Source organism: Myotis myotis, unplaced genomic scaffold (assembly GCF_014108235.1).
Source record: "Myotis myotis isolate mMyoMyo1 unplaced genomic scaffold, mMyoMyo1.p scaffold_m19_p_1, whole genome shotgun sequence".
Lineage (NCBI taxonomy): Eukaryota > Metazoa > Chordata > Mammalia > Chiroptera > Vespertilionidae > Myotis > Myotis myotis.
This window is the reverse complement of record NW_023416313.1, coordinates 171872735-171892158: the sequence shown is the minus strand read 5'-3', so window position 1 is coordinate 171892158 and position 19424 is coordinate 171872735. Positions and strand designations below refer to the sequence as shown.

The following is a 19424-nucleotide window of genomic DNA, read 5'->3' as shown; positions in this document are numbered from 1 at the left end:
CCTGCTAGGGATCGAGCCCACAACCTGGGCATGTGCCCTGACCAGGAATCGAACTAGTTCATAGGTCGATGCTCAACCACTGAGCCACACCAGCCGGGCATCCATGTAATGTGTTTTCAGAAAAAATAATATGTGTAGCTATATTATGGAAGAAAGCATACATTTAATGGATGTTTTTAAAAATAATAGCATATGACACCTGATTCCTCCCTAACTAGAGTTCTTGAAACTAGTGACTTTCATGTTTCAAGTCAGTCTGTTCAGGATATGTTTGTACAGATATGAGACATATGTTAGCATATAGAAGATGCTCAGTAAGTATTTGTGGATTAACTTGTAGATTGTACCACATGAAACTGCTATTATTCGATCACTTGAAAATTGACTTCAGTTACTAGAGTTGATATAATGTTTGTTTTTAGTTGTGGCATTTAGAATTGTAACAGTATTATGCTTTCCTCTCTTTCATTTTTTTTAATTACTGGTTGTTACTGTTTTCCAGAGAAATAAATAATATGGTATCCTCAGGAGAATTGTGAATACTTTTTAACACATGATTTCAAACTGAGACATATTGCAAATAAAAGTGGTAGAAACATAAATTTGGCATTAGAGCACTTTGCTGGCGGAAGACATATTCATTGATTATTTGAAAAATCTTGTTCTGGGGATCTGAATTCAGAATGGTGCCTCAAGGGAGATCAAAATCCATTTTAAGCAAAGCTCAATTAAGAGCCACGGTGAAAGCTAATTTACAAACAACAAGTCCTTGCAAGAGACAGTTTTTGCTATGACGTGGGAAAGTGTAAAATGGACCTGAGAGTATCTTCTTGAAAGATGATACAGAATGGAGACAGTTGGAGGTCTACTCATTAAGATTCAGCAGAAACCCAGTTTGGAGTGGAACATAACCTGTGACCAGAAAAAGGAAACAAGGATACTGTGACAGTTCATAGTAATTTATACAATGGTTGGGTGTTGGTGAAGCTCCCAAACTTGCGTCATCACCAAGAAAATTCTGAAGACCATATGGTGACGTGAAAGGAATACTGAATTACTACTATTTAAACCCTGGTGAAATGACAGCAGCAGCCTATTGCCAAGAAATTAATTTTAGGCCTGAAAAATCTGATTTTAAAATGATCCTGTGGTTAATAAACATGAACCCACACTTTTATGTGACAGCACTTGACCTCATGTGTCAAAAGCTACTAAAGCAAAGTTAGCTGAATTGGGCTATTCTATCACATCCATCTTAGTCACCAGGCCTTTATACAATGAATTACCATCGTTTTCATCATTTGGAGCTTTTTCTAAGAAATAACATATTTTCCAATTGAGAAGAAGTAATTGGAGAATTTGGACATTTTAAACAGCCTAACAAATGGTGACTTTTATAAAAATGAAATGTTTAATATCCTATTAGAAGAAAATTATTAATTCTCATGGTGCATATTTTGATTGAATAAAATTTATTTTTATATACAGTATTTAAATTTTGACCTATAAAAACAGCAGTTTCATATGGTACAAGGTAATGTAAGTTTTTCTCCATTTACCTGTGACTAGTTAGAAGTGAATACAAAATATTTTCAGTAGTTGTAAAATAACCTATCTTTACAGTTTTAGGAAATGAAATAGACTCTAATAATAGGTACTACTTTGTGTGAAAACTTTACCAGTTGAAACAGTCAAGTTGAAATGCAGTATTTTTGGCTGACTCTGAGATTTGATGTGTTCAGTAGCATACTTGAAGATCCCTGTGTGCTTACACTGTAGCTTTTGTTAGAGATAGAAATTTTTCTAAATATTTAAGGACTTAATTATGTTGTTCTTGAAATCCTAGTGAGTGCTGATTTTAAGACATGATGCACTGCATGCTATATGCTCAGTACTAGCATCAGGTCATGATTTTCTTTATGACTGAATGCAGTTAGATAGATATTTATAGAACCTTCCAATGTTTGCAGGAATTAACACTTACATGGTAGTACTTGAGTTGTGCTCATTGCTAAAACTGATTATGCAGTCTTAACCCTCTGTTGCTTACAGTTTCAATAGTTAGTTGTTTTGTAAAAATGAAACCACCACTCCCTAGTTAGCCAAAAGGTACTTGATTTGTAATGCAATTATTTCATTATCCATTTCCAAGTAGTTGTCTTTAAAATCTTATAAGTGGATTTTTCTTCAGGTATTTAGGTCTCCAGAGTACCTTATTTAAATAAGGATCTGTAATTATTAAAAAGAAAAACCAGTGGTTGATTCTGACAGTGAATCATAGGCAAACTATAATCATAGCTGATGAATGTTTTCATGTATTTGCATTAATTTTCTTATGAGTTCTACCTTTGTCTCTGCACAATACTAAGTCAAAAATTATCTAGATACTTTTTGGTAGGAAAAGTGATGAACTATAAGAATGGCCAGATAGTAATTTGTCCAATTTGACCCAAAGAAGGCTGTTACACAACTTGGTGTGGCTTTTTTAGGACAAGCGATGAGCTGCCCTAAACATTTAAAAATATTCAGTGGCAGAAAGAAATGTACATAGGTGAAATATTCTTCCTGTAGCATTGCACATTTTTGTTGTAATTATTTTCCTTCACTTAAAGGCCTCATTACCATCACACACGCGCACATGCACACGCACATGCGAGCACATGCGGGCAGGAAATCTTGGAAGTTCTCCTACATTCTTGTTTGCCAAAGTTCAACCTGGCTAACCAGCAACAGTTAGGCTCTCCCCCCAAGGCTAGGTTACTGATAGAAAGTTCTAAAGCATCATCAGTTCCTTTCTGATAATTTGCTTTGTTAATTTCACTAGCCTTCCTGTGCACTTGCTTCTAGATGCTACTGGACTAATACTGAAACAGCTTAGCTTATAAAAGAAAAATAATTCTTCAGATAGAGTGCTTAGAATTTAGATTTGTGATCAGTGCTTTCCTTTTGTGTGAAATATTTTAGAGTATTGCTATTATGATTCTTGTTATCCAAATTAGGAGTTTATATGCATATAACTGAAGATTTTCTTGTAATAGTGCTTATTCATAAATTAACACAATATAAAGAAATCCAATTTTGGGGTGTTTTGGGATTTTATTTGTTTTGTTTTCTTTTTTAGACTCTGACTAGTGATAGGAGAAAAAACTCAGTAGTATGGGTCACCATTAAATCTGCCAGCTTTAGTCATCCAAATAAGTATTAGGAGTCTTTATCCAATATTCTTTCCAACTTGTTCATCTTAAACAAATTAAGAGTGCTAGTACTTATTGTCCAATGTACTATAGTGATTGTATTTAGTTGTAAAAAAATATATAAACAATGAAAAGGGAGCTCTAATTAGTTTTTGGGGTTTTTGCAGTGCATAGAGGTCTCAGATGCATGAACATTTAGGCTATTTTAGATTTTTTTAATTAAAAATTTTAAAAGTATTGAGGCTCCCAAAGTTTATTTGAAAATAGTGGTTTAGAACTCTCTATAAGATAATTAGATTCTTAGGGAAGCTCGTAAAGGCTTATTAAAGCATGATGTAGTTAACCAGTAGTATCATGCTGCGCACTCAGCTTCTTTAGGGAACCAATCGGTATAGGTGGGAAAAAGAAGCAGAGGTCTTTCCTTTTTCCTGATGTGATTCAGGAAGGTTAAGGTCTTTGATGTGTTTCCCAGTTGTCCTCTTACTATCCTACACTCTCTGGGATGCGATAGAAGCCACCTTGCCTTTTCCCTTCCTGGATGCTCTGTGCTTCAGAATTTCGTATCTTTCCTCCAATCAGAATTCCCATTTCTTTGTGTGGCTGTGCTTGACTAGATTTTAAGGGAAAGGTGTTCTCCCAGGATGTGTGAATGAAGATCATGAAGAAAGTGGAATTAAATTTCTTTTTTTTTCTAAGGGTGTTTATTCGGAATAAATTTTTATCTAATATCAAAGATTTCAAACAAAATGATCACATTTCAGGCACCATAGAAAGCAGTATTTTTGTCGAATTGGTGATACTTTCTTGAGAATATTTCCCAATTTCCTTTAGATTGTTGGGATTTAAAAAGTTTCCTTTCTTCTACTTCTCTGAACTCAGAGGTTTTCTTCCCATTTGTAAATATTAGAATGTCACCTTTTTCTGTATTCCATTTAACCAACAGAGCAGTATGGAAGTCACACCTGCATTTTTCTGACTCTTGGTACAGTGATGGGAGTTTAGAGGCACCCTTTGAGTAAAGAGGCTAGGGATGGCATTAACATCTCCCAAGACAAGTCGTCTTAAGGGAAATGAAGGGAAGAAAGTGGCTATCTATATGCCAGACATTAATACATCAGAAACTGCCTGTATTTCATTGAAAATTTTTCATCAATCCCAATGGATAAGTTTCATCTTTGTCATAGTTTGTCAAATTACTTGCAATTATATTAAAATGTATTCTAAATACCTGTACTTTCTTGTTCTGTAGATGAGGTAGATGATGTTGCCTGTTAGTTAAAATATCTTATAAAAGAAAGTCCTGCTTCTTATCATGATGTATGTGACTTAAATGACTGTTTCATATTAAAACTATTTCTTCCTTATGTACTGTTTACATATACCTCTTTTTGGGATATTAGTTCAGTACTTTTATACAAATCTGAGTGTGTTCCACATTGGTGACATGTATTTTTGCAGTAATTTTTTGTTTTGTTCATAGAGCATCTAAAGTAACACATGCACTAGTGCTGTGGTCTGTTGCAAAATTACTGTAATTCAAATTGGAAAATAAAATGTTTCCAGACTTTGTCCAACATTTATTCCTATGGCAAAGGAAATTACTATGTAATACTATTTCTTATGCTGTTATGTTTAAGCTACTCTATGAAGTATGTGAAACATCAATATTTATGGAATAGATGGCCTGATATCTTTGAAATAGGAGAGATAAAATTTGATATTAGCAACTCATAACACTCATAATACAATAAATACTTCTTAAAATTTTTATCTTACTTTTACAGTTATAACTTATTAAAGAGTTGACAGTGCATATTAGGATATTTTCACCCCATACCATTAAAATTATATACTAGTCTGTGAACTGAATCTGATATCTTTCAACCAAAAGATATATCATTCACTCCACCATAACCAACATACTAACCTAATACTAATCTTTATTTATTAAGAAACTGTAGGCATACCTCAGAGATATTGCAAATCCCATTCCAGACCATACAATAAAGTGAATGTCACACTGAAGTGACTCAGGCAAATTTTTTTTGTTTCCCAGTACATATAAAAGTTATGTTGACACTATACTGTAGTCTACGGAGTGTGCAATAACGTCTGAAAAACAATGTACATACTTCAATTAAAAATGCTTTATTGTTTTAAAAATGCTATCGTCTGAGCCTATTGGGAAAATGGTGCCAATAGACTGGCTCAACACTGAGTTGCCACAAACCTTCAATTTGTAAAAATATGCAGTATCTATAAGGCAATAAAACAAAGCACAATAAAAGGAGGTATGCCTGTGTTACCATGAAACTCCTCTAATTTACTTAGAATTTGTATCCATTGATACAAGGACTTTTGATTGGTGTTTACTTTGGACTATCTAATGAAAAGATTTGTTAGTAGGAGTCAAAATTTTAAAGAAAAATGTTTAATTTTGAAAAATGTTTAAGCTTTTTAGGTGTATTTCTTTATGAATATTAGTTTACAAGTACTTTTGTCATGCAAACAAGTACCCAAACGAATTACAATAGGTAATACTTGGCCAATGCAAATACGTATATTTGAAATTATATGCTTGAAAGAAAAAGAATGCTTGTGAGTGCTTAAACTGCATATCTTTAAAATATTCAAATTTTAAAACTTTTATCCATTCAAACTATCCTGAATTAATAAGTTTTTACTATGTCAGTGATGTATATAGCAAGATAAATGTCTACCTATGCTATGTTATGATATCTCTATACATCATTTTTTTGGCATGATTGTTGTGGTATATTTTGTACATTTTATTGTCAAGTATTGCTAATATTGACATAGCAATAAATCTGATTCAGTTCTTAGTATTTTTTTAAATGCCAGATGCCATACTGTATAATTCCATTATATTTTACTTGAATACCCAGTGCTTTCATGGGTCTATTTTTTGTGTTAAAAGTTTAGCATTGCATGTTAGGAATTTTTTTTCTGGTGTTTTCACATGGGTCTGTTTATATTTAAAACATAGGTTTAAAGAAGTATTAGTATTAAGTGATTCATGAATTGCTTTGTGGAAAAATTTAAACTATGAAGTGACTAGGTTATTCGCATATTGTTTATTTTCTTTATGAGGTTAATGTATAGGCTACAGTTTTCGGATAAATAAAATTGGCTTGGTAACTGATAGAATATAGCAGTTAATGGATAGTTTGAGTGTCTAAGGGCTTCCAAGTATTAAACCAAATAATTCTCAAATCTCAATTACTTTTTAATAATTACTATAAATAGTGGTAAGCCAACTCGTCCTTTTTCTTTTAAAGATACTTAACCCTTACAATTTCCTCCTTCTGATCTCTTTTTCTTCTTAAACACCATGCAAGAATTTAAAATTGGAGTTTAATTCATCTTCTACATTGTAGGGTTTTTTTGTGTGTGTATTTTATTGTTTAAAGTATTACATGTGTCTCCTTTTTTCCCCCACCAACCCCTCCCTGGCCACTCCCACCCCCCAGGACAATCCCCCACTGCCCCAGTGTCCCTGTCCATTGGTTATGCTTATATGCATGCATACAAGTCCTTTGGTTGATCTCTTACTCCCCCCCCCCCCCCCCACTCCTCCCTCCACTGCCTTCCCTCTGAGGTCTGTTCTGTTTGGTGTTTCTCTGTCTCTGGCTCTATTTTTGTTCATCTGTTTATGTTTACATTGTAGTTTTTTATTCTGTAGATTAGTAAGGTAAGTAGAGGTTTTACTCTCAAAAGAGCTCACGTTATTGTTGGTCATTCTTTTCAGGGATCATGCTAAATGTCATTTGTGCATTGTATAAAGAATGTTATTTATCCAGTACTTAGACCTATTAGTAGAAATTATGTATGGCAGGCTTTCTTGAACAATATGTATTGTAAGTTTGTTTCTTACAGTGTTATGCTTCAGATTCTTTAAATAAAGCTAGTTTTTAAAGAAAAATAACTTTTTTAATTGCTTAATTTTCATCAGACAAGTAAACGTAACAATTTTTGCTTTAGGTGGGAAATATCTCAAGAAACATTAAGCAGAACAATAACCTACAATTTTCCAGGAATTTAATTTTATACCAAGGAACAAAACAATATGTTTGGGCAGGCCTTTCTATACACATACCCACCCCCACCCCCTGCCACACTGCTTATATATAACATTGAGTCCTGAGATTCCTTAAGAAAATGTGAACATAACACATCTCTATTTTAACAAATTAGGACTGAAGTTTTGTTAATAGAAAATTAATTGGAGAGGAGTTCCACAATCTCAGCAGCTTAGTAACTATCCCTGAAGCAGAGACACCATTGTAGCAATACTAAGAATAGACGTGCTTGAATGACAAAATTAGGCTGTCAAAAGACCTTCAAAGTTTGTTGAAGCAACCATCAAGTGCCTTGAGTCTCACATGAAAAGAGACTACATAAAATGTGAAAGTGCCAATTGATACAACTTGGCTTTAGGGGTATAGAAGTGCCAATAAGATAAAATTACATCAAGATAAAATTGGACTGCATTGAAGTTCTATTTACACATATGGAAGGAAAAAAATCAATAAAAATGTGTGTATCTTATCTGCTGTCGGAGAGAGAAAAAAATGTACAGAGACTTCTGATCAAATAACATTGTGAATTGACGCTCCAAGGCATCTATAATTTAAACTAAAATTGGGCTCAAAACCAACATAAGTATATCCAAGGACAAGAAGTATAGGAAGAAGGCAAAACCCATGCAGAAGTAGCAACCTGCATGACTCTGGGTCCAGACAGAAATTTGCAGTAAGAAGTTCTAATCTGGCAGGGTAATGAGGTCTTAAAAGTGCTACTACATTACAAAACTGATGATATACAGTAATGTAACACCGAAAAGGAAATGTATAGCATTAGACAGTTTTTAAGTCTAAAATACAATGAGCTAAGAATTTATCTCAAGAGGATAAAAGATCCTAAGGAAAGTAGAGGAAGGGAAAAAATAGGAAATAAAATATAAAACAAACACTGGACAGGAATAATAAAGCCACAAATCTGGTGATTTGTAAATCACCAAAGAATTGAAACAGTTAATTAGCATATTACACTTGGTTGAATTGGGGCCCCTAGGACACAAGTTGAAGGCAACTTAAAACTGCTAGAAAGAATAGGATGAACCCAGAAGAAAGAAAGAAAACTAAATGAAAGGCAAAAACCCACTGTTAATAAAAATTTCAAAACATACGAAGAAACCTGATGATGAGAAAAACAGCCAACCAACATCTTTTAAATTACTGGTGCAGCCACTATGGAAGACAGTATGGAGTTTCCTTAAAAAACTGAAAATGGAACTCCCATTTGACCCTGTGATCCCACTTCTAGGAATATATCCCAAGAAACCAGAAACACCAATCAGAAAGGATATATGCACCCCTATGTTCATAGCAGCACAATTCACCATAGCTAAGATCTGGAAACAGCCTAAGTGCCCATCAGTAGATGAATGGATTAGAAAACTGTGGTACATCTACACGATGGAATACTATGCTGCTCTAAAAAGGAAGGAACTCTTACCATTTGCAACGTCATGGATGGAACTGGAGAGCATTATGCTAAGTGAAATAAGCCAGTCAATGAAGGAAAAATACCACATGATCTCACTCATTCATGGATAATAGAGACCATTATAAACTTTTGAACAATAATAGATACAGAGGCAGAGCTGCCTCAAACAGATTGTCAAACTGCAGCAGGAAGGCCGGGGAGGGTTGCGGGGCAGGAGGTAGGGGGGTACATCTAAAATTTCAATCCACTCAAGAGGAAAATAACAAAAATAGCCTGAAAAAGACTTTAAGTATGTTTCAGGATCCTGAAAGGTAAACTAGAGAGTAAAAATAAACATTATGAAACTTAACAAGTATGCATTCATTTAACATTTATTGAATTTGTTTAATGTATCAGGCACTGTACTAGATGCTGTAGCAGTAAATCAAACAACCACCACTCCAGATTTTTATTGTAAAGACACAAAATAAGTAAACTCTTAAAGTATGTTAGGGAATTCATGTAATGAAGAAATAAAAAAAAGGGGGGGGGTTAATGGGAATAAGGGCTGCTGGGGCTGGTAGGGCAAAAGACAAAGCTCATATTTTTTATTATCTTTCTTTTTTTTTTAATATATATATTTTATTGACTTTTTACAGAGAGGAAGGGAGAGAGATAGAGAGTTAGAAACATAGATGAGAGAGAAACATCGATCAGCCGCCTCCTGCACACTCCCCACTGGGGATGTGCCCGCAACCCAGGTACATGCCCTTGACCGGAATCGAACCTGGGACCCTTCAGTCCGCAGGCTGACGCTCTATCCACCGAGCCAAACCGGCTAGGGCTTTTATTATCTTTCATAGATACATTACATCCCTTGTGTTTTTATATAGTGGGAGAATCTAGACTTTGAATTTTATATATTGCCCTGGCTGGGTAGCTCAGTTGGTTAGAGCATCGTCCTGATACCCCAAGGTTTCAGGTTCAGTCTTTGGTCAGCACACATACAATCAGCAATGAATGAATGCATAAAGTGTGACAACAAAGTGATGTTTCTCTCTCCCCTTCTCTCTCTCTCTAAAATAAATAAATTAAACTTTATATAATAGGAATACATAAACCTTGTCTTTTAAAGACACAGGAGAGTTTGAAATAAAATGGTAAAAGTAGGAATAGAACGGAAGGGTGGGAGGAAAAGCCACAAAAAATAACATGAAAAAAGAAAATATGGATTGATTCATAGATTTTTGCACTTAGGGGGACAAGGGAAAAGAAGTCTAAGGTGGCCCCAGTGTTGAAAGTTACAGAACCTTGAGATGATGACCCACTGACATATTTGAGAAAGGTAGTGAGGGGGTGGCCTGTTTGGGGAAAAAGATGATGTTTTTTTTCTCCCCAAGTCTATTGCTTCTAAACGTTCCTCAAGGAATTTTTCAAGACCTTTGAAATCTGTGTTAAGCCTCCAAAAGTAAAAAGTTTAAAATCCAAAGCTTTAGATGGCTAATTAAAAAATTTTAGTCAATTTTCCTTAATTAGGTAACAAGTGCCTCATTTTCATGTAAATTCGATGTTTTTAACATCAGAGCCCAGTAATACTAGTCTATAAACCGGACCCACAGAAAGCAGCCCAGGGAATGAAGAGATCAGGATCTCCCTTGAGGTTCTGCCGCTGATCTCGGTGGCAATGGGGTAAGTGGTGCATAGATCTAGGATTCCAGAATGTCCTATGACTACATATATGATCCCTGCATTTCCTCCTAGCGCTGCAGTTCTAGTCTCCCGCCTTAAGCAATAGTAAATGTATCCCTGTGAATTCAACTTATCCTGCGGTTGAGCTGCAGCCACGCATTTGTCAGGTGAGTCATGGGATCATGTCTCCCCAGTTCTCAAACCTGGATCGAAACCCACTTTACATGCTTTTGGTGGCCTGGCAGTGGATAGGATTTGAAGGACTCCAATCCTACAGGTAAGAGCCTCGACCAGGAAATGTCCAAAACATGGAACACCAAAGGGTGCCACCTCTCACAGCCTCCATCAGGACACACCAAAGGCCGGAGCTGCCAGGCGCGCGGGCCTCGCACCTGCTTCTTGCGGGTCACGCTTTCCACCCCGTAAGCCCACGCTTTTTTATTTCACTTTCAGGCCAGAAGCTCTTTTCCTGCCTAAGCGGGTGTGGGCCCAAGTCTTCGGAGATTCGCTCGGACTTCAGGGAAGGAATGAGACCCTAAGAAGTGGTCTACGGACCCCGCCAGGACGCCCAGGCAGCCGGGAGGGGAGCGCGCCGGGGTCGCAGGGGCGCGCCCGGGCCACGCTGGGAACTCTGGGCGCCTTGGCCCCGCCTGACCCGGAAGGGCTTGCGCGTGGTAACCCCGGCTTCCCTAGCAACCGAGCCTCCGTGCGAGTCCCAACCTGCTGCTGCGGCCTCTCGCTGGGTCCGCCTCCCGGGATGCCCCTGCAGGTCAGCGAGTACAGCTGGCAGCAGACGGAGACTGCGGTCTTCCTCTCCCTGCCCCTCCGGGGCGTCTGCGTCAGGGACGCGGACGTGTTCTGCACGGAAAACTACCTGAAGGTAGGAGCGCGAGCGCGCCCGCCGGCGCCCGGGGGTGTGCCCCGAGGCTCCGCGAGTGCGCCCCTGTGCGCGCGCATCGGGCGCATCCTTGCACATGGCCTCCCTAAAAGTTAGTACCATTGAAACCAGCAACGAAGGAATTCCACTCAGGTAACACCAGATGCTATCGAGTCAGAGATTATTTTTATGCACAGCTTCCAACATATGCCTGGCGAATCTTTCACGACCTGGAATAAATTTATAGCATTTACTTAAAAAAATGATTGTGTCCCTAACTGGTATGGCTCAGTGGATAGAGCGTCGGCCTGCGAACTGAAGGGTCCCAGGTTCCATTCCAGTCAAGGGCAAGTACCTTGGTTGCGGGCACATTCCCAGTAGGGGGCGAGCAGGAGGCAGCTGAGAGATGTTTCTCTCTCATCAATGTTCCTAACTCTCTATCTAACCCTCTCCTTCTCTGTAAAAAAAATCAATAAAATATTTTTAAAAAGAAAAAACGATTGTGGTCTCTATCACCTATTTCTTAACGGCTGTGTTTTTAATTTGTGGAACTAAATTAACTTTCCTCCCCTTCTGAATAGGTCAACTTTGCTCCATTTTTATTTGAGGTGTTTCTCTATGCTCCCATTGACGATGAGAGCAGCAAAGCCAAGATTGGGAATGATACTATTGTTTTCACCTTACATAAAAAAGAAGCCGTCATGTGGGAGGCCCTTTCTGTGTCAGGTGGTAAGTTCTTTATTGAAAGATGTTTTTATATTTTATACCTTTGAAAAAAGTTGTCTTTTTGAAACAAGTCTGTTGCTCTTCTAGAAAAAAAATAGGCACACGATCATGATTTGAATGAGATAGTGCTTCAGCTGCCACTTAAATAACCTAAAAATTGAATGATTCAAAACTTAGAGCACATTAATAATTACTCTTGCTCTGGCCTATTTTGCTCAGTGGTTAGAGCGTCGGCCTGCAGACTGAAGGGTCCCGGGTGGATTCCCGGTCAAGGGCAGGGACCTCGGTGGCAGGCTCGGTAGGGTCCTGGTGTGTGTGGGAGGCAACCAGTCCATGTGTCTCTCCCCCTCCCTTCCATTCTCTCTCTCAAAAAAAAAATCAATGGAAAAAATGTCCTCCAGTGAGGATTAACCACAAAATAATAATAATGATAATAAAACAATAACTCTTAAGCAGAAAATGTGGGCTTGCATATTCAGTGGATAAGGCCTTCTGGATATGACCTTTAGTGAGCACTTATTTTGTACCAGGCATTAACACATCTGCTAATCCTCATAACAACCTATCACTTGGGTACACCCCACTGCCCGCCTCTTTTTAAGGCTGCTGTGGCACTGAGGGTTTAGTAATTGACAAAGGTCACTCAACTAGTAAGTGTCAGGTTGACTACACCTATTTATTGACCCTGAAATGTGAATTTAATTTTATATGTCACAAAATATTATTATTAAATAACAGGGGTTTTTTCCCAACTATTTAAAAATGTAAAAGTTATTCTTTGCTTTTGTGTTGTAGAGAAACAGACAGCAGGTTGGATTTGGCCATAGTTTGCCAACCTCAGATATAAACTAGTCAAAACAGTCATAAAATTAATTTACATAACAGATAATGAACATTGACTTTTACTTCAGAAATCAGATTACAATTTAGTGAAATTATTTCTTTAACAAACTTTTTTTTACATGAAGTATTGTGGAACTCCAGTGTAAAGCCTATTTTCTTCATTATTCAAAACATATTTGTTTCATTTTTTCCTTCTTGATACACTTTTCATTTCTTTTAGATGTGGAACATTTTATTTGAAAAGTTGATGTTCTTTTCATTATTTCTGCTCCTGTAGCTGATCCAATTGTCTTCCCCCTGACACTAAGCAGGAGCAGAGTTGAGGAGAGGCTCCAGACCTAATTCTAGCCCTAAGTTCCAGCCAAGACCTTGCATGAATAAAAATTACATACCTTTTACTTACCTCTAACTGAAACTTAAAATTCCCTTCAATTGTGAATGTAGATAACAAACAGCAGCACTATCAACAAAAATCACAAATATGTTCATATCACAGGTACCTGTCTTTTATACTCATTGCTTTGAAGTTATAGCATTAGACTTGTTGCTATATATTATTTAATGCATTAATAAAGAAGCATGCAATAGTATATCAGATGTATTTTTTAATATTTGTAAATGTTTTAATGTAATTATCTTTCTTTGTAATCCTGTGTTTTCTATTTCATACATTTAAAAACATTATGGCCCGTCCGGCATGGCTCAGTGGTTGAACATCGACCTATGAACCAGGACGTCATGGTTTGATTCCTGGTCAGGGCACATGCCCGGGTTGGGGGCTCAATCCCCAGTGTGTGGTGTGCAGGAGGCAGCTGATCAATGATTCTCTCATCATTGATGTTTCTATCTCTCCTTCTCCATTCCTCTCTGAAATCAATAAAAATATATATTTTTTAAAAAATATTATGAGGGGTCTATAAGGCTTTACTTGTAACTATTCTGCCAAAGGATCTGCCTCACCAAAAAGGTTAGGAACCCCTGCCTAGGACCTGTTTCATCCCCGCTCCTCCCTCCACTCTACTCTCCCCCAGGTCACCCTTTCCCCTCAAGTTTCTTCTGTTTTTTTGCCCCTCAAAGTCTAGCTAGCTCCTTTCCTGATCCCACTTCCCCTAAGGTAAGTTACCCCCTCCCTAATGGGTTGCAGCCTGTGTGTAAAACTCATAAAAATAATTGTGAATGGTAAAATTCTATGTATAACAAGTCGTGTTATTTTATAATTTTTCCTAGGGCTGACTCTGTACTCATCATATGTGTAAATTACCTTTTATGTTTGTAAAGGTGATTGATCATATCAGATAGTCTCAACTCATTTGTTTTCTAGACCTCATAGTGCTGATTTATTGTGATCAGGTTTATAAGCAAATAGCTTTCTCAACAGAGAGGAGGATATATGTGTTTCTCCTCAGCTTGTCTCCTCCCTCTACCTTTCCTTCTCCCTCTCTGATCCCCTCTCATTCTGCTATCCTTTCCCTCTTATGCCTCTCTGTTCCCTCTCTCTCCCTCCCCACCCCCCTCATTTCCCCTTTTATTACCCCCCTCCGTTATTCCTCCTCTCATTCAAATTCTCCCCTACCCCCTTATTCTGTAGTAATTACTATACAGTTACTCGCTTACATTTTAATGTTAGCTTCTTGGCCAGTTTAATATTAAAAACATTTTCACTTCTCCATGTGAAGTGGGGTCCAAAAAATATATCATCCCGAGTCATAATCTTAAGCATTTCTTTCCTAAATAAAACAAATTTATCAGAATCCCAATTTAGTGATATTCCTTATGTTTTAGTTGACAAAGAGACGATGCAAAAAATAAGAGAAAAATCTATTTTAAAAGTACAAGAAAGAGCAAAAGAAGCTACAGAAGCAAAAGCTGCAGCAAGGCGGGAAGATCAAAAATATGCACTAAATGTCATGATGAAGGTAAGTTGCAAGTAGAAAAGTCCTCTTATTAAAGAGATGATAATAGACATGTAAGGATAAGTAGTCCTAACCACTATACTTCCTCACCTCTTGGTTCATACGTTGGTCATTGGACTTACTAATAACTAAGTTATATAAGTTATCTACTGCTTACATGTGTTCCTGAAAATATTTATGAAAGTTGAGGGTATAAATGTTGAATAAAATAGATTTACTTGTTTCAGTGAGAATTTTCTATTTCCAGGGGAGTCAGAAGTGATAAGGTTTCATGGTGTATTTTACCTCTTTCTTAATCTTGGGTTAATGAACACACTAATTTAAAGCAAGAAAAACACTAAATATTGACAAATTAACATCTTTTTAACTGTTGAGGATTTCAAGTTAAAGCTTCAATCAGCAATATTTTTTTGAGATATAATTCACACACCATACAATTCACCCATTTAAAGTTTACAACTCATTGGTTTTTAGTATGTTTAGAGTTGTGCAGCCATCATCACAATCAATTTTAGAACATTTTCGTCACCCCAAAAAGAAACCCCAGTCTAGCCAGTTTGGCTTAGTGGTCAGAGAGTCTGCCTGTGGACTGAAGGGACTTGGGTTCGATTCTGGTCAAGGGCGTGTACCTCTTTTGCAGGCTCTGTTGATCCCCAGCACTGGTTGGGGTATATGGGGGAGGCAACCAATCAGTGTCTCTCACACATCAATGTTTCTCTCTCTGTATCTGTCTCTAACCCTCTCTTCCACTCTCTGGAAAAATCAATGGAAAAAATATCCTTGGGTGAGGATTAACATACATACATACATACATACATAAGTATTTTTTAGTAACTTGCATAGACTTTAATTGTGGAACCAATCTAGTCTCCCTTGGATATACAGCTGCTGATGTCTATGCTAAGGTTTTTAGTTCATAATTTTTAGACTAGCTTCCTTAGAGGGTCTTCCCTTTGTCTGTATAGCTTAGTTGTTAGCTAATGATTTGGGCAGAGGTGGTAAAGGCTCCACCCTTTGCCAATTGATGTATGTGTAGGTTTGAGAATACCTTTCAAGTTGGAGCCAGTTCTCATGCCTCCTTGGCTTCATTTTATGCCAGTTTTCCTCAGGTCTTCCCCATAAATACGTAGCTTTCTGTTTAGCCAGGGTTGTATGGTGAGTTTATCACAGATTTTCTGTAGCTCTCTCATTTATATGATCTTTATGTGAATTTTCTGTCTAGTCAGGCACTTACCCTAACCAGGAACACAACCTCAGACCTCAACTGCAAATTTTCCCTGTTTATTCATTCCCAACCAAGTCTACTGCTTTTATCCACCAAAGGCACAGGGTTTGGCTGCCCCACCCTGAAGTGGGTCCACCCTTTTGGCCAACAAAGCTTCTTTTTTTAAGTTTTATTTTATTGTTGTTGTTGCTAGCTTCATGTTGTTAACTGCTAGTCTTGTTATTCTAGCTGGAAGTTGGTGGTTGAGAGCAACCTCAGGCAGGAGAGCACTGTCTCCCACTGTTCTTACCTGTAACTTCTGCAGTTTTCCAAAATAAACACTTCTCAATTTGCAGGCTGTCTTTGGTTAACTTCCAGTGCCTTGAAATGGTTGTTTTTGATAGATTTGTCCAGTTTTATACTTGACTAGAGGCCTGGTGCACAAAATTTGTGCACTTGCGGGGGGGAGTCCCTCAGCCCAGCCTGTGCCCTCTTGCAGTCCAGGAGCCCTTGGGGGATGTCTGACTGCTGACTTAGAACCGCTCCCTGCCTAAGCCGGCAGTTGGACATTCTTAGTGCTGTCACGGAGGTGGAGAGGCTCCTGCCACTGCCGCTGCGCTTGTCAGTCGTGAGCCTGGCTTCTGGCTGAGCAGCACTCCCCCTGTGGGAGCACACTGACCACCAGGGGGAAGCTCCTGCATTGAGCATCTGCTCCCTAGTGGTCAGTGTGCATTATAGCGACCGGTCGTTCCGCCGTTTGGTCTGTTTGCCTTTTATTATATAGGATATTTGTAGGTGGGAACTGCCAGCCTCTTCATGCCTCTATAAAACTGGAACATTTTCTTTTGCGAATGAATTTTACATTTATCAGAAGTCTAAGAAGTCCTCTTGGTATTTTGATTAGATTTATGTTGACTTTAGAGATTCATTTGCCATTTACATATTTACAATAATGAGATTTCCCTCCAGGAACATGGCATTTATTTTCCATTTCTTCAGACTTACTTTATATCCCTAGCAAAATTATTTAACACACATGAGACTTGCTCATCTATATATATAAAAAGCTAATATGCAAAATGTCCCCTCGGGAGTTTGACCAGGAGACCGGGAGTTTAATCACTCGCTATGACGTGTGTTGACCACCAGGGGGCGGCGCAGAACATGGCAGGTGGCCAGTGGTGGCAGCGGCGGTACGCTGAGGGAGCAAGGGAAGGAGGTGGCAGGAGGCAGGGGAACCATTCCGTGGCAGCACGTAGGCGGTAAGGGAAGGAGGAGGCAGAGAGGCAGGGAGGTGGGGGGAACCGTGCAGTGGTGGCACATGGGTGGGCAGCAAGGGAAGGAGGAGGCAAGGAGGTGAGGAACCTGATCGGCCCTGATCGCTGGCCATTCCTAGGGACCCTACCTGTGCATGAATTTCATGCACCAGACCTCTAGTATTTCATAAAGCTTATTCTTAGCCTTTTTAAAGCTTTTCTGGCAGTTACTAATGAATGATTTTTCCACTATATTTTTCTTATTGTTTATTGCCAGTTTGTAAGTAAGTTTGTTTTTATGAGTTTGTATGAGTTGATCTTGTAAGTGAATGCCTTGCTGAACTTACTTTCTGGTTGCAATAGTTTGTCAGTTTGTTATTTTGGTTCTTTTAGGTAATCTATCATATTATTTGCAACTAATGACAGTTCTATCTCCTTATAATCCATATTTATATTTCTTACTTTAAAAATTCTATTGTATAGGTTACCTCTAGGAAAATAGTAGGCATACTGGCCTTAGTGACGTTGCTACTAGTATTTCCAATGCTTCTTCATGAAATTGGGCATTGTATGGGTTCTTTTAGCAAACTAAATTTTTTCTGTTGTTTCAGGTATCAACTGATATTTTGTCATGTACTGAGGTCATGTTGTTTTTCCCTTTAGATTTCTTAGTATCATAAATAAGAAACACCCTATTTGATCAAGATGTATTATTTAATACTTTCTTCAGATTAGTGTGCTAATATTTTATTTATGGATTTTTGCATATAGTTTATAAGTAACATCTATAATAATAAAAACATAATATACAAATTGACCTGACGGCTGAACAGTAGAGCAACTGACCCCACGACCTTCCGGACGAAGCCGGGGTTGCGAGGCCCGAGGCAGCCTCCGGGGTTCCAGCAGCCGGGGCTGCAAAGGCCTACTCTTGCACGAATTTTGTCCATGAGGCCTCTAATTGGTTTATAAAGAATATTGCCTTGATAAACCATTCATTCTAAATTAAAAGAAATACAGACTTTCTCTTCAGGAATTACTCATCCATCTCCTATTAGTTAAAGTTGCTGTCTGTAGTAAGCTAATATCCCATACTTTATGGCATCCTTTTTTGAGCAATACAAAGAACTTAAAATTCAGTTTCTTCATGTATGATGATTGTTTTTCTAGCCTTTTGAGTTTTTCTGTTACTAAACATTCCTCCTTTATGTGGTATATACCCCATATTATTATTTTTTTTAAAGAAGAGAACTTCAGGGATTGTTTAACATCTTTCTTTGTTTCTCTTTGATGTAGATAGCCTCTCTGTTCCTTTTATCGTAGCTTTATGGTATTACCTTCCTCAGGTTTTTCTCTTCTTTCTAGTTTCTTCTGTCACATGCTCTGTGAAGCCTTTCTTGGTCCCCCCTCTTCCCCTTGACTCCCTCAAGAGTTATACAATTTTTGTTTTTGTTTTTAAGTTAGCTTATTACAAATTAAATCACATATGTATAAATATCCCTTAACTACATATTGGCTACAATAACAGAACTTTCCTGTTTCTTTTGATTACAAGAATAGTCTCCTTTTTGGTAATTAAGACTGTCTTAGCAGTTTTTAAAACTTCAAAATTCAGTCCACTTGCAGAGATTATGAAGAGTGAGGGTGTTCTGACTTTTCACAGACTTTTCCCTTGTTCCATGTGTTGGGGAAGAAAGGAAGAAAGGCAAACATATTATTATACTGGGTGACGTTGTCATCTTCTCCTTTTAGGTGGTGGCTGCCTCTGGCTAACACTGACTGGTGATCATGCCCTGTTGTGAGGCACCAAAAGCTGGCTCATGGTTACATGCAGATTCTTCCTGGCCCAACCTATTGGCAGCTCTTTGAACACGTAGTAATTAGCATCTTTTGTGCTTAGTTTAGGCCCGAGGTGCAATTCTGGGACTACAGGAAACTCCTGTTCAGTAATCTGTGAAATGTATTTTAAAGTCCGTGCTACACAGTTCAATAGGAAAATAGCCAATCTTCCAAAAGAGGGTTACAGAGCACTTCTTCAGGATAGTTTTCAAGCTAGTAAGTTATTTCTATGTCTTAAAATAATGTAGCTTCTAGGAAACTTGGTCCCAGCTTGTCATTCTTTTGCTGTGCCAGATGTATTATTTAAATGTATATTAATTTAAATGTAAATTAATGAAACATAAAATTAAAAATCACTTTTTGTTTGGTCTTTTT

The 19424-nt window shown here is 37.8% G+C and overlaps 1 protein-coding gene across 1 annotated transcript in view; it reads left to right on the top strand.

The window, feature by feature from the left end:
• DNAAF4 (dynein axonemal assembly factor 4) overlaps positions 1-19424 on the top strand; it is a 79734-nt gene that overhangs the window by 35218 nt on the left and 25092 nt on the right. The window contains exons 3-5 of the mRNA XM_036302205.1: positions 10845-11271; positions 11850-11997; positions 14620-14753. Of these exons, the coding sequence (XP_036158098.1) occupies positions 11149-11271; positions 11850-11997; positions 14620-14753 (405 nt within the window). The 5' untranslated portion in view covers positions 10845-11148. The remainder of the gene's footprint in view (positions 1-10844; positions 11272-11849; positions 11998-14619; positions 14754-19424) is intronic.